Source organism: Meles meles, chromosome 8 (assembly GCF_922984935.1).
Source record: "Meles meles chromosome 8, mMelMel3.1 paternal haplotype, whole genome shotgun sequence".
NCBI lineage: Eukaryota > Metazoa > Chordata > Mammalia > Carnivora > Mustelidae > Meles > Meles meles.
Genome location: NC_060073.1, coordinates 6549945 through 6562726, shown reverse-complemented (window position 1 = coordinate 6562726; position 12782 = coordinate 6549945). Strand labels below are relative to the sequence as shown.

General features: G+C 64.1%; 1 protein-coding gene across 1 annotated transcript; it reads left to right on the top strand.

Annotated features, from left to right (window-relative positions):
• Window positions 1-517: 517 nt before the first annotated feature.
• On the top strand, window positions 518-12231 carry SIPA1 (signal-induced proliferation-associated 1). The gene is made up of 16 exons (XM_046016571.1): window positions 518-592; window positions 2950-3713; window positions 4376-4503; window positions 4588-4764; window positions 6809-6983; window positions 7665-7768; window positions 8027-8184; window positions 8266-8881; window positions 9209-9483; window positions 10412-10633; window positions 10756-10867; window positions 10962-11070; window positions 11162-11263; window positions 11365-11419; window positions 11644-11722; window positions 11829-12231. The coding sequence occupies exons 2-16, from the start codon at window positions 3038-3040 to the stop codon at window positions 11973-11975; spliced, it is 3135 nt and encodes a 1044-aa protein (XP_045872527.1). The 5' UTR covers window positions 518-592; window positions 2950-3037; the 3' UTR covers window positions 11976-12231.
• The last annotated feature ends 551 nt before the right edge of the window (window positions 12232-12782 follow it).

Sequence of the window (12782 nt, the reverse complement as noted above, 5' to 3'; positions counted from 1 at the left end):
AGTTTCTCACCCCTGTATTTTCAAAGACTTCCAGATCATGAGGTTAGTGCCTAAAATGATCAGCCTTGACCTTGGTGAAAGCCTTTCTCTGAACCTGAAGTTCTTCAGCTTATAAAGAAGAGAGGACACCTGTCTAAGGTGTTTTAAGAATGAGAGCGTGTGTAGAGCAGGGTTCAGTGCTTAGCGAGTGCTCTTAAATAGTCGCAGTTTCTGGGCACCTGCCTGGTGGGGTGGAGGAGGGCGAGGGGAGGAGGGGACACGAGGAATCCTGCTGTAGCCCTCCCAGGTGGTCTGGAAAGCAGGCACACTGTTCAGCGTTTCTCAGCTGAGGCTGGAGGCCCAACAGCAGGGCGGGACTGGGCCGGGCTCATCTGGGTGCTCCGACTGAGCGCCAACCTTAGCGACCGTGGGCCTGCAGTCCACTCCCTCTGAACTTCCCGCCGCAGACTGCTCCCAGGCTGGCTCCGCCCCCTCCGCGGGGTCCCGCCCCCCAACACGGCCCCGCCCCCAGGCGGAGCCAGCGCCGGAGCGGTAGCGGGAGAGGCAGCGGGATCCCAGCGCGGGAGGCGGCCACCAGGCGGGAGCCCCAGAGGTACCGGCGGGAGCGGGGGAGTGGAAGCACCGCGGACAGGCCAGACAGGGGGAAAGGTGGCTTGGCGTGGGCCTGGGTGGTGTGTATGTGGAAGGGGGATCCTTGCCGCGTTAGCTGCCTGCACCCTCCTAACCTCCGTCCGGGCTCCCGTCCCGAGTCAGCACGTCCAGTCCCCTGCGTCCGGCCGGTTGGCGGCCCCCACTCTCCTCTGCGTGACGGCCCGGCCCGCCCAGCCAGTGTGAGGGCGATTGGATGCGGTGGCCCCCGACTCCTCTGGGCGGCGCTGGCGACTGCCCCGGCTGCCGGCCGTGTGCGGGGCTCCCCCTGTCCTGGGGCTCCCCTGATCTCGGGACGGCCTCTTCCCCAGCCTTTGCACACCGCCCCCCAGTCTGAGGTCTGGCCTGGGAGGAAACATCTGTCGCGCCCCCTGGCAGCAGAAATGGGGTCATGACCTCCAGATGTGCTGGGAAGCGTCCAGCGCCTCCTCCTGGGGCAGCCAGGCCTTCCGGATCTGTGGGGGCGGGGCCGGCCCTCTCCCCCCAGTGACACAGGCTGCAAGGAATGTCCCGGCCTCAATGGACCCTGTGTGAAGCTGCCGGGTGGGGGACAGAGCCCAAGAACACCCCCGAAAGGCAGGGCCAGAGCCCAGCCTTGGGCCAGAACAAGAGGCAGCCCATGGGCTGTGCACGCACACTTACACAGAGCTCAGCCCACACGGAACAGGGGCATACACAGCTCCCCTCTCATGTCCCCTCCCACCCCAACACACTCATCACAGCCCAGGCCCGAGAGCTTGGCGCATGGACCAAGGGCCTGCCTCACCACACATACTTAACACATGGCCGGCTTCACACTCTCGAACCTCCTTGCAGTCTCCCAGTGGTGCTGGGAAAGGGCAGAAGAGGTAATCTCCTTTTAGAGATGAGAGGACAGAGGCTCAGCCTCGGTGTCAGACGTTGTCCTGGGAGAAACTGTGGGAGGAGGCACCCCAAGCGCGGAGGCCTACCCTTGCGGGGTCCTGGAGCTCTGGATGAGGGCTGCACGGAGCCCCTGCCCCTGCCCTGTCCCAGCCCAGCCGCACAGCGTCACTGGAGGATGGACCAAGACCTGCCAGCAGTTGTCTGTGTTGCCAGTGGAGGGTCCCATATCCCTGCCCGGCCTGCCCACACCAACCTGGGTCCACTTGGGGCGGCCCCCTCCCCCAACTTTCTCACACCACCCTTTGCACCTGCCCTTGGGTCTCCACACATTTCCGCATTTAGCAGGTCCCTGGTGCCTTGGGTGTCTCAGTCTTACATCCTGTGAGACTTTGAGCCTCAGCCCAACCCCCACTCGCCTCACACCTACACATACAGGGACAGGTGTGGGCAGGTACCGCACTGTTTAGGCCTGAGAGATTGGCAGACCCGGGTTCAAATCCTAGCTGTAATGTGGGGTTATGTCAGGCAAAGAGCCTCCCTTTATCTGGACCTCAGTTTGAGCATTTGTCACAAGGGACTCAGACTCCCCTGTCAGCATCAGGTAGGCAGAGGTCCCATGGCCCCAGTTCCTGCAAAGGGGCTCCATCCGTGTGCCTCCTTCCCCTGCCCCCCAGGCATGGCTGCAGTCTCCTGCAGAGAGTGAGCCTGGCTGGGCCTGTCCTTCAGGCCGGGGTGATGGGTCCCATGACTGGGCTAGTGTGACCCCCAGCACCTTCCTCAGGATATGGGGCTGGGCAGGGGGCTGGGCTCAGATTTGGGGCCACTTCCTGTACTGAAGGAAGTCCTCTTGCCATTTCTGTTGCCCTGCCAGTGCCCCCGGGAACCCCTGTGTCCTGGAGGTGTTGAGGCCATGAGAGCCAGGACGTTGAGACCCAGCTTCTGGGTGCTCAGCTCCTCAGGGACCCTGGAGGAAGTGGGAGGGGCAGGGAGGAAAGTCTCTGGGGACAGGACGTCCTCCCTTTGTCAAGCGGGCCGGACCCAGACACCAGTGGCCCCATGGGTTTCCCGTCCCAGGCGGGACAAACCATCTGTCCAACTGGGCCAGGACTTGGTAGGGACCCTCATTCTGGGCCCAGGCCAAAGCCAAGGTGTATGAGGAGGAACTGAGGGACGCTGGCAGCCTCGGTACTGCCTGGGTTCCAAGCCCCCAGGGCCAAGACTGGGACAGCCCAGCCCCTGGCCCTGACCAGTGCTTAGCTTCAGGAGGGGGTTAGAAACCTCAGCCTAAGGCAGACAAGGAAGTGGCCAGGAAAGCGGAAGCGGCTTTGATGGTCGCGGAGGGGGCCGGAAGCCAACCCCCGTGGTGGAGGACCAGGCTGGGGGCCTGGGTTCCTGTTTTCTCCCCAGGCCCCTCTGAGCAGCCCCCTCCTTCCTCAGGGCAGGAACTGGCCTGCCGCCCGGGCACCAACCCCCCGTGCCCGCCAATGCGACCCGTTCCCGGGAGAGCCAGGCCCACAGCACGCCCATGTGGGCCGGCGGCGGCGTGGGGAGCCCTCGGCGGGGCGCGGCCCCTGCACCCACGGATGACCTCTTTGCGCGCAAGCTGCGCCAGCCAGCACGGCCCCCGCTGACACCGCACACCTTCGAGCCAAGGCCAGCCCGCGGCCCGCTCCTGCGCAGCGGCAGCGATGCGGGCGAGGCCCGGCCCCCCACACCAGCGAGCCCGCGTGCCCGTGCCCACAGCCACGAGGAGGCCAGCCGCCCTGCCGCGGGCCCCACCCGGCTCTTCACTGACCCGCTGGCCCTGCTGGGGCTGCCCGCCGAGGAGCCGGAGCCCGCCTTTCCGCCAGTGCCTGAGCCCCACTGGTTTGCCCACTACGACGTGCAGAGTCTCCTCTTTGACTGGGCTCCAAAGCCGCGGGGGACAGGGGGCCACGCGGAGGCGGGATCTGGGACTCCGGCCTCTGCTGAGGACCGCTCTGCGGGCTCGGACCTGCTGCTTGAAGCGCCTGGCTTTGTGAGTGAGCTTGGGGGTGAGGGCGAGCTGGGCCTGGGTGGACCCGTGCCCCCACCCGTGCCCCCTGCACTGCCCAACGCCGCCGTGTCCGTCCTGGAGGAGCCGCAGAACCGAACTTCAGCCTACAGCCTGGAGCACGCAGACCTGGGCGCCGGCTACTACCGCAAGTACTTCTATGGCAAAGGTAAGGGGAGGGCCGCCCGGCTGGGCGGCAGTCCCTGTCACCTGGGGAGCACACAGTAGGGCTCACGAGTTGTCCCTTCCCTGTTAAGTTCCTGGCCATATGAAGGATCGCGCTCTGCCTCTGGGGCCAAGACTGCCCTGCGGAGCCGAGCTCTAACCACGTTCTTAAGGCCTTTGGCCGCCATCTGATTCTTCCTCCTACCCCTCCGGGCTGGGGGGAGATTTCCCATCAACATTTCCGTGAGGTGGAAACAAGTCTGAGAACCTCTGCACCCTTGTGGGAAACTTGTTCCTTTTCAACAGCGGTCAGAAGGGGGGGCAGCTTACATCCTGCCGCGGAACATGGGCGTGGCGCGCGGGGCCTCGCAGGACGTAGACCTGGAAGCAGGCAGGCATTGGCCCCCTGCGCCGGGGGCAAGGCGTGCTGTGAGCGGAGCCGCCTAGGGGGCGGGCACAGGGCCGAGCATCAGGGAGGCCGCACGAATAGGGATTTGGCCTTGTAGGATGTAGGCGGGGCAGCGGAGGGAGGGGGCCCTAGTCTAGGGTCTGCACTAGGAGATACGATGGGGCGTGGGCGGGGCTTCGAGATGGGCGTGGCCGGCCCCGGGTGGGACTCCCAGGGGGGCGGGACCAGTCATCCACGGCCCGGCCCCCCCCCACCAGAACATCAGAACTTCTTCGGACTGGACGAGGTGCTGGGCCCGGTGGCAGTGAGCCTGCGGAGGGAAGAGAAGGAAAGCAGCGGAGGGGGCACTCTGCACAGCTACCGCATCATCGTGCGGACCACACAGGTGGGCGGGGGTCCTGGGATCCGACTGCGGATTGCTTCCTCGAAAACCTGTATGGATTCTGAGGTCCGTACATCCCCTCCTCAGCTCCGGACCCTCCGAGGCACCATCTCGGAAGATGCGCTGCCGCCGGGGCCCCCACGGGGCCTGTCCCCTAGGAAGCTTCTGGAACACGTGGCTCCGCGGCTGAGCCCGACCTGCCTGCGCCTGGGCTCAGCTTCACCAAAGGTGCCACGCACGCTGCTCACGCTGGATGAGCAAGTGGTGAGTGGCCGCCGGGGCCCCCCCTCGGACCCCAACCCAACAGCTACATGTACCTGGTCAGAACCCAGCCTGTCCAGCTCCCAGTGACCCAGCCTTGACCCTGATTCTGGGCCAGACGGTGACCCAGCAGAGCTGACCTTTCAGAGAGGGCAGCAGAGGTCATCCAGAACCTTGCCTCTCAAAGTAAAATTTGTAGACCAGCAGCAACATCCACATTATCTGGGAGCTAGTTAGAAATGCAGATTTTGGGGCCTATACTCCGCCTCTGATCTGCTGAATCAAGAGGCTGTACTCTAAGAAGGTCCCGAGTTAATTCCTATGTACATTTCTGCTGAGAAGCACTGGTCTGACCATCCCCTCCCCTTCCTGCACACACCTCTCATTCTCATTCTCTGTCCACTTGGCCGGCAAGGTGCTGCGTAGTCTCCTCTCCATGCGGGGTGCTTCCGCCTTGGGGCTGCCTATCCCACTATGGAGCAGTGGAAGTCCCTCCCTAGCCTGTGCTGAAAGTTGCCCGCTGGCTCTGATTCTCCTCCTCTGTGTCAGTCTGTCAGCCACTCAACAAACATTTCCTCAACCTTGGTGCCAGGCCCCCGAGTGGACACTGGAGACATGTCCAGACCGGTTGCTGTCTCTGAGTGGCTCACAGCCAGCGGGGGGAAAGAGACCGACCCACAGGGAATCGTGAGGGATTGTGGAGCAGTGAAAGGGGAATGTTGAAGGCTCCAGGGGGCACGGAGTCTGTTTTGACAGCCCTGCCTTGGCCGGCGGGGGGGGGGGGGGGGGGGTTAGTGTCATGGTAGAAATGTAAGAGTTTAAGTCAGGAAAAGCAGGCATTTTCTGGGCAGAAGGCACAACTTTTGTGAAAGCTTAGAGACCGAGAGCAGGTCACACTGGGGGCCTGTAGGGAGTTCTGTGTGGCTGGAGTCGTGCTTGGGGGGACGGGGTGGGGGGAAGGCTTGCATTTGGTGGTGGGGGCACTGGGGAGCCATGGAAGATATGAGAGGTAGAGCAGCCCTTTGGCTGGAGTGTGGGGGCCAGACTGGAGGGTCAGGGAGGCCAGGCCAAAGGCTGTTGCAGTCATCAGGCCACACCCGGCGGTGATGATGCAGATGTGAAGGGGAGAGGACAGTCCAGGGGTAGATGGGTGGGATGGCAGCATCCATGAGGAGATGAGGTGTCCAGGTGAGGGAAGGACATCTGGGCAGCTGGAGAAGTATGTCTCGAGCTCAGAAGAAAGGTTGGGGCTGGAGGCAGAGACTGGAATGTGTTTCCATGGAGACCGCTGTTGCAGTCCCTGAGGGCGAAGACCATTGTGGAGAAGAGGCCCAGACCAGGGCGGGTGGGGTGGCTAGGGTCTCAGGCAACGTGAAGTTTAGTTGTTCCAAGTGCCTGCTGTGGTGTGACCGTGCCAGGACGAAGCCATGCCTGTGGGCTGTCAGGGGAGGCTGGGTTGGAATCGGGGCTGCAGGGGTTCCGAGGGACCCACCCAAAGTGGGGCCAGGGGTGTAAACAGGTTTCATATGAAGAGAGGAGGCCTGAACTGGAGGGGCCAGAGAACCTTGACCTCAGCGCAGTTAACCCCCGATGGGAGGAAGCCAAAGGAGCCAGGAGCAGGGCAAGCGAAGGTGGTGCAGGGCTCAAGGCCTCCGGAGGCTGGGCTGCGGGTGCCTGGGATTTGAGGGAGGGGAGTACAGGCTAACCTTGAGATAAGGAGGAGGACAATGGGAACATTTCTTGGGATCAGGCACACTCTGCCTGGGGTCCTCTCCACGAATCACCTCCTCTCTCTCAAGTGGTCACTTGAGAACCAACGCCCCTCCTGGTCCCTTCCCACCTGTGACTTCTCTACCCTCCCGACCAATGGCAGCAGGACCTACCGAACCCTCTTAGAAGACCCACAGGAGGCTTAGGGAGGGAGGGTGGCGCTCAGGGCCACGTGTAGAGACAGCCCGGCCCCCGGGTCATTCCCCAAGACCTGGGGGGCACCGCAGAGACTGAGGCCTGGGCCTTCCATCTGTTCCCCGCCCCCCCATCCCGGCAGCTGAGTTTCCAGCGCAAGGTGGGCATCCTGTACTGCCGCGCGGGCCAGGCCTCGGAGGAGGACATGTACAACAACCGGGAGGCAGGACCGGCCTTCATGCAGTTCCTCACCCTGCTGGGCGACGTGGTGCGGCTCAAAGGCTTTGAGAGCTACAGGGCCCAACTGGACACCAAAAGTGAGGCCCCGGGGGGCTGGGGAGTGGGGGGCAGGCGGCCTTGGCGGGAACCAGCGGCCTTGTCTCTTCTCTACCCCATGCTGGCCTGGGCCCAGGCTCGGGGTTGCAGAGCTCTTTGGGTAGGCTGAGGATGCGGGTCCGGGGCTGTGGGGGCCAAGCGAGCCACAGGCTGGAGGGAGGGACTAGGATCGTCCCCTGAGGCCCTGATGTCCTACCATCTGAGCTGGGGCCAAGGGGGTTTGCGGGCACCACGCCCCCCACCACACACACAGTCCACCAGCCCAGCTTCCTGGGGAGCACGCCTGCTTCTCCGGTTGGAAGTGTCCCAGGGCCCCTTATGGAGCACGAGTCTTGCCTCCCACTCTCAGCTGCTCCCCACATGCTGGTGCCTGGGCCGACATCTGTCCTCTCCCAGGACATCCACCCCCGCCTCCCTCATAGCGGGCCATTCCTCCTTTCGGTCTTCATCCTGTCTCAGCACGCCTGCCTGGAGCCTGGAGCCTGTGGGGGAAGGGGAAGGGAGCAGCCAAAGCTGAGGCCCCTAGACCTCATGGCCTGTGGCAGGAAGGGGTTGTCCACCTGCTGGTTGGGGACACAGGAGCTCCAGACCGCAGGCAGGGATGGCAAGTTCAAGAAGATTCCCCTTCTTCTCCCTCGGTGTCCCCAATTCCCTGGCCACAGCGGATTCCACGGGCACGCACTCCCTCTACACCACTTACCAGGACCACGAGATCATGTTCCACGTGTCCACGATGCTGCCTTACACCCCCAATAACCAGCAGCAGGTGTGAGGGGGCTAGGGTGGGGCTGGGGGTAGCCAAGAGCCTCTGGGAACCCCTGCAACGGTGTTGTGTGGGCGGGGGCATTTGAGCCTTGGCCTGCGTTCTCTTGAGCCTTAACCATCTTCCCCAAAGGCAAACACCCAGACCTTGACCACGGGCAGATGGGGGAGCCGCTGACGCCCAGGCTCTGGCCTGACTGCGTGTGGAGGGGCTTGGAGGACAGATAGGTCCCGCTTACACCCCCCACCGTCTCCCTCCCAGCTCCTGCGGAAACGCCACATCGGCAACGACATCGTGACCATCGTGTTCCAGGAGCCCGGCAGCAAGCCCTTCTCCCCTACCACCATCCGCTCCCACTTCCAGCACGTGTTCTTGGTGGTGCGGGCTGATGCGCCCTGCACTCCGCACACCTCGTACAGGTGGGTGCCCGGGAGGTCTCAGTGCTGCCGATGTCAGGGGGCCCTCCCGGTTGCCCCTGACTCCCGCCTGCCTCCCCTCAGGGTGGCCGTGAGCCGCACCCAGGACACCCCGGCCTTCGGACCAGCTCTGCCCGAGGGCGGAGGCCCCTTCGCAGCCAACTCCGACTTCCGCGCCTTCCTGCTGGCCAAGGCGCTCAACGGCGAGCAGGCAGCGGGCCACGCACGCCAGTTCCACGCCATGGCCACGCGCACGCGTCAGCAGTACCTGCAGGACCTGGCCACCAACGAGGTGACCACCACGTCGCTGGACTCGGCTTCGCGCTTCGGCCTGCCCTCCCTGGGCGGGAGGCGGCGGGTGCCCCCTCGGGGCCCGGGCGCCGAGCTGCAGGCGGCGGGGGCGCTGGTGTGGGGCGTGCGCGCGGCGCCCGGAGCGCGGGGCGCGGCGGGGGCCGGGGTCGAGGCCGGAGGTCCCGACGACGCCGAGGTGCCCTGCCTGCTGGGCATCTCGGCCGAGGCGCTGATACTCGTGGCGCCGCGCGACGGTCGTGTGGTCTTCAACTGCGCCTGTCGCGACGTGCTGGCCTGGACCTTCTCGGAGCAGCGGCTCGACCTGTACCACGGCCGCGGGGAGGCGATCACGCTGCGGTTCGACGGGTCCCCCGGCCAAGCCGTAGGCGAGGTCGTGGCGCGTCTGCAGGTGAGGCCCGGGAGTCAGGGCGGGCGCTCCCCACCGGGTACCCCCCGCGCCTCGGAGGGCCGAGCGGGCGGTGGAACCCCTCGCTCCCGCCGCCTCCCCCGTGAAAGGGGAAACCCGGGGCGGGGCCGGGGGACAGACCCAGCCCTGGAGCTTGGCAGAGCTGGAACTGGGGGTTCCTCGGGCGGGTGGCTTGCGCTGTCTGAGCCCCAGACCCTGGGTCCGCGGGGTGGGTGCGGGGAGGTCGGGGCGGCCCCGGGGGCCGGGGTGGGGGTGGCGCCGGCGCGGTCCCCCCCTCCCCCGCTCACGCCCCGCTCCGCCCCGCCCCAGCTGGTGAGCCGCGGCTGCGAGACCCGCGAGCTGGCGCTGCCCCGCGACGGCCAAGGCCGCCTGGGCTTCGAGGTGGACGCCGAGGGGTTCATCACGCACGTGGAGCGCTTCACGTTCGCCGAGACCGCGGGGCTGCGGCCGGGGGCGCGCCTGCTGCGCGTGTGCGGCCAGACGCTGCCCACGCTGGGCTCCGAGGCCGCCGCCCAGCTGCTGCGCTCGGCGCCCAAGGTCTGCGTCACCGTCCTGCCCCCCGACGAGAGCGGCCGGCCCCGCAGGTCAGGCCCGGGACGCGGGGAGGCGGGAGGACCCGGCCGCTGGCCACCTCGGAGCCCGTGCCTCCCGGGTCGCCGTTAGCATTTCCCCAGAGTACCTACCTTGAGGCAGGCTCTCCTCGTCTCTTAATCCCTCGGAGTCACATATCCAGCGTGAAGCCAATTAAACAGGCTGTTTTCACTGCTCGGGATCTAACAATCAGCCCCATCTTTTTTTTTTTTTTTTTTTTTTTTTTTTAAGGATCATCAAAGACACATACATGCTATTAATTAATCGCTGCCTTAGCCAGGAGATGCGAACTTTTTCTGTAAAGGGCCAGATAGTAAATATTTAGGTTTTCTGGGCCATCTGGTCTCTGCTACAGGTACCCAGCTCTGCTCTAGCACAAAAGCATCCGTAGACGATTGGTAAATGCACGAGTTTTCTTTATTCCACTAAAACTCTGTGGGCACTGAAATTTGAATTTTCTTGATTTTCACGTGCCATGAAATATTCTTTTGATTTCTTTCAACGATTTAACAATGTAAAAGCCACTCTTGGCTCACAGGAGTACAAGAACAGTCCTATCTGCTAAAACAAAAAAAGGCACCCAGGTTGGATTTGGTTCACAAGCAGTAGGTTTTAGATCTCCACGCTAACTGATTTACTTGTGTTAGGATTTAAAGCCTCACAGCAAGCTGTGGACTGGTACTGTTATCCCCATTTCACAGATGGAGAAATCGCTGTTCCGAGCAAGTTGCCTGGGATAGGCAGGGGCAGCACCGGGGCCGGAAAAACGGCCCGCAGTCAGGCAAACAGTTTTCATTGTTAGGGAGTTTGGAGAGCTCTCCTCCTGGAAGTGAGCCTCAGGGACAGCTGGGAGTGGGGTTGGAGATGCAGGACACTGGGGACGGGCCGTTCCCGCCTGACACTGCCCACTCCTCCCTGCAGGAGCTTTTCGGAGCTGTACACGCTATCTCTGCAGGAGCCTAGCCGGCGGGGGGCCCCGGAGCCGGTACAGGAGGAGGCCCCAGGGGTGGTGACCCTGCTGCCCACCACGAAGCAGCTGCTGCAACTGTGCCTGCATGATGGTGGCAGTTCCACAGGGCCTGGGGATCTAGCTGAAGAGAGGACTGAGTTCCGGCACAGCCAGCACTCACCGTCCCCCCGCAGGTGCCCCCTCTCGGCCTTCCTTCTCTCCTCTGCGGGCGCAGTGAGGCTGGACCAGCGTGGTCCCTGAAAGCAGGGGCCGTGGGGTGCAGCTTCCCTTGCTGAGCTGTCCCTGCTGTCCCCAGTTCCCTGTCAGACGAGGCCCCGGTCCTGCCCAACACCACCCCGGACCTCCTTCTGGCCGCCACGGCCAAGCCGGCAGCACCCAGTACTGGCAGAGAGACACCCCCCACCCGGGTGAGCAGAAACAAGGCTCTGGAGCCCGAAGCACGGGGGTGGGCACCATGGTGGTGGTGGCCGTCTCTGCATCCATACCCGTTCATACCCCCAGGATGGGCCAGGCAGCCCCAGTGGTGGTGAGGCCAGGGACGACCCGACCCCAGAGCTGAGGGCCTCCTTCCTGCCACGAACCTTGTCTCTGCGGAACTCCATCAGCAAAAGTGAGTCTAGGGCAAGGTGGGGCGGGGTGGTGGGGGGCTCAGGGCGGCTGGCTTGGGCTTCCCTGGCTGAGCCACCTCCTCGCATCCACAGTCATGTCGGAGGCGGGCAGTGAGACCTTGGAAGACGAGTGGCAGTCCATCTCGGAGATCGCCTCCACTTGCAACACCATCCTGCAGTCACTGTCCCGGGAGGGTGAGGCCACCAGGGCGCTGGGGCTGGAGCCCGGATAGGGTGGGGCTTTCTCCTTTTCCCTACCTGCCCACGTGATCCCTGTGTCCCCCCCCCCCCCACAGGACAGCCCATCCCGGAGAATGGAGATGGCAAGGGAACGCCAAAGGCCGATGCTGAGTAAGCTTCCCTGTGCCCGACCTAGTGCCTTCACTGTGCGCGTGTGACCACCGTCGGGGCCCGTGCACGAGAACGAAGCCTTGTCCCAGGCAGGGCTCTGCTTTTCCGGACATAGAAGTCTGCGAACACAGGAGCTGGGCCCGTCCCATTTAAGTGGGTCGGGGGGGGGCAGGCAGAGGTGCTGCGGGCTGCCTGGTCCCGTGACCTGACCCCTCTGTCCTCAGGCCAGAACCCGGGAGCCTGTCCGAGAAGGTCTCTCACCTGGAGGCCACACTCAGGAAGCTGCAGGAGGACCTGGACAAGGTGACGGTGTGGGGGGGGGGGGCGGGGGCTGGGGGTCCACAGGGAATGTACAGGGCTGCCCTGGGAAAGGAGCCAGCGTCGTGACACCTGCCTCCCCCCACCCCAGGAGAGGGCCGACAGGGCAGCCCTGGAGGAGGAGGTCCGGAGCCTGCGGCACAACAACCGGAGGCTTCAGGCTGAGTCGAAGAGCGCTGCCACCCGCTTGCTCCTGGCATCCAAGCAGCTGGGCACACCCACCACCGATCTGGACTGAGCGGACTGTCTGGTCCAGCCTCGGCCTGGCTGGGGACCCGCTGGGAACTGCTCAGGCCCTTCAGGGCACCTGGGGCATAGCGGGGGGCCCCTGGGCCCTCCTCAGGAACTCTCCCTGCGCTCGGAGGCGCATCTCAGCACTGCCCCGCTCCCCCTCCCGGAGTTTGGTGGTGAAGTCCCCCTTACCCTGTCCCTGTTTGTACATATTCTGTGGAGAAAAGGGGGACTTCAGGGAGTAAAGAAGCCACTACTCTTTGTGTCTGTGCTGGTGTTCATGACGTGATGGGGGAAGGGGTTTTGCCCCCAGAGGCTCCAGCCAGGTTCCCGGCACCACTTAGAAGGACAGGCCTTTGGACCATTGGTCCAGGTTAGGCTGACACTCACTGAGGCGTTCTCTGCAGCTGGGGAAGCAGATGTTCACACCCCACACCTACTCTGCTTTGTCTTGCTCTGGAACCAGACCTGAGGGACGGAGATCAGGGGCAGGAGGGACGGAGGTGGACCTGCAGGGCAGGGGGAGGGATGAAGTTTAGGGATCAACGAGAGCCTGACTAAAGGCCCTCTCACTTTTCAAGGTGCTGCCCCCCAAGGCAGGCTGCACCTCCTTTCTGTAGGTAGGCTGGCGCTCCCTTGACCCTAAGAGGCGACCGTATGACCCTGGGAAAGCCAAGGGAGAGGCGTGGCCTGGCTGGGAGGACTGGGGCTCATTCGTTTCCCGGGGGACTCAGGCTGCAACTGCTCAGCTAAGCCTACCTTTTCCTCCGCTCCGGACCCTTCTCAGCCCTCCGGGTGCCTCCCGCGGCTCGCC

Bases quoted from the DNA above. Each gene is read 5' to 3' on its own strand.
- SIPA1 (XM_046016571.1), top strand. From the start codon at position 3,038: ATGTGGGCCGGCGGCGGCGTGGGGAGCCCTCGGCGGGGCGCGGCCCCT. The intron at 4,765-6,808 runs GTGAGTGGCCGC...CCATCCCGGCAG, and splicing joins TCACGCTGGATGAGCAAGTG to CTGAGTTTCCAGCGCAAGGT. The intron at 11,071-11,161 runs GTGAGTCTAGGG...TCGCATCCACAG, and splicing joins GCGGAACTCCATCAGCAAAA to TCATGTCGGAGGCGGGCAGT.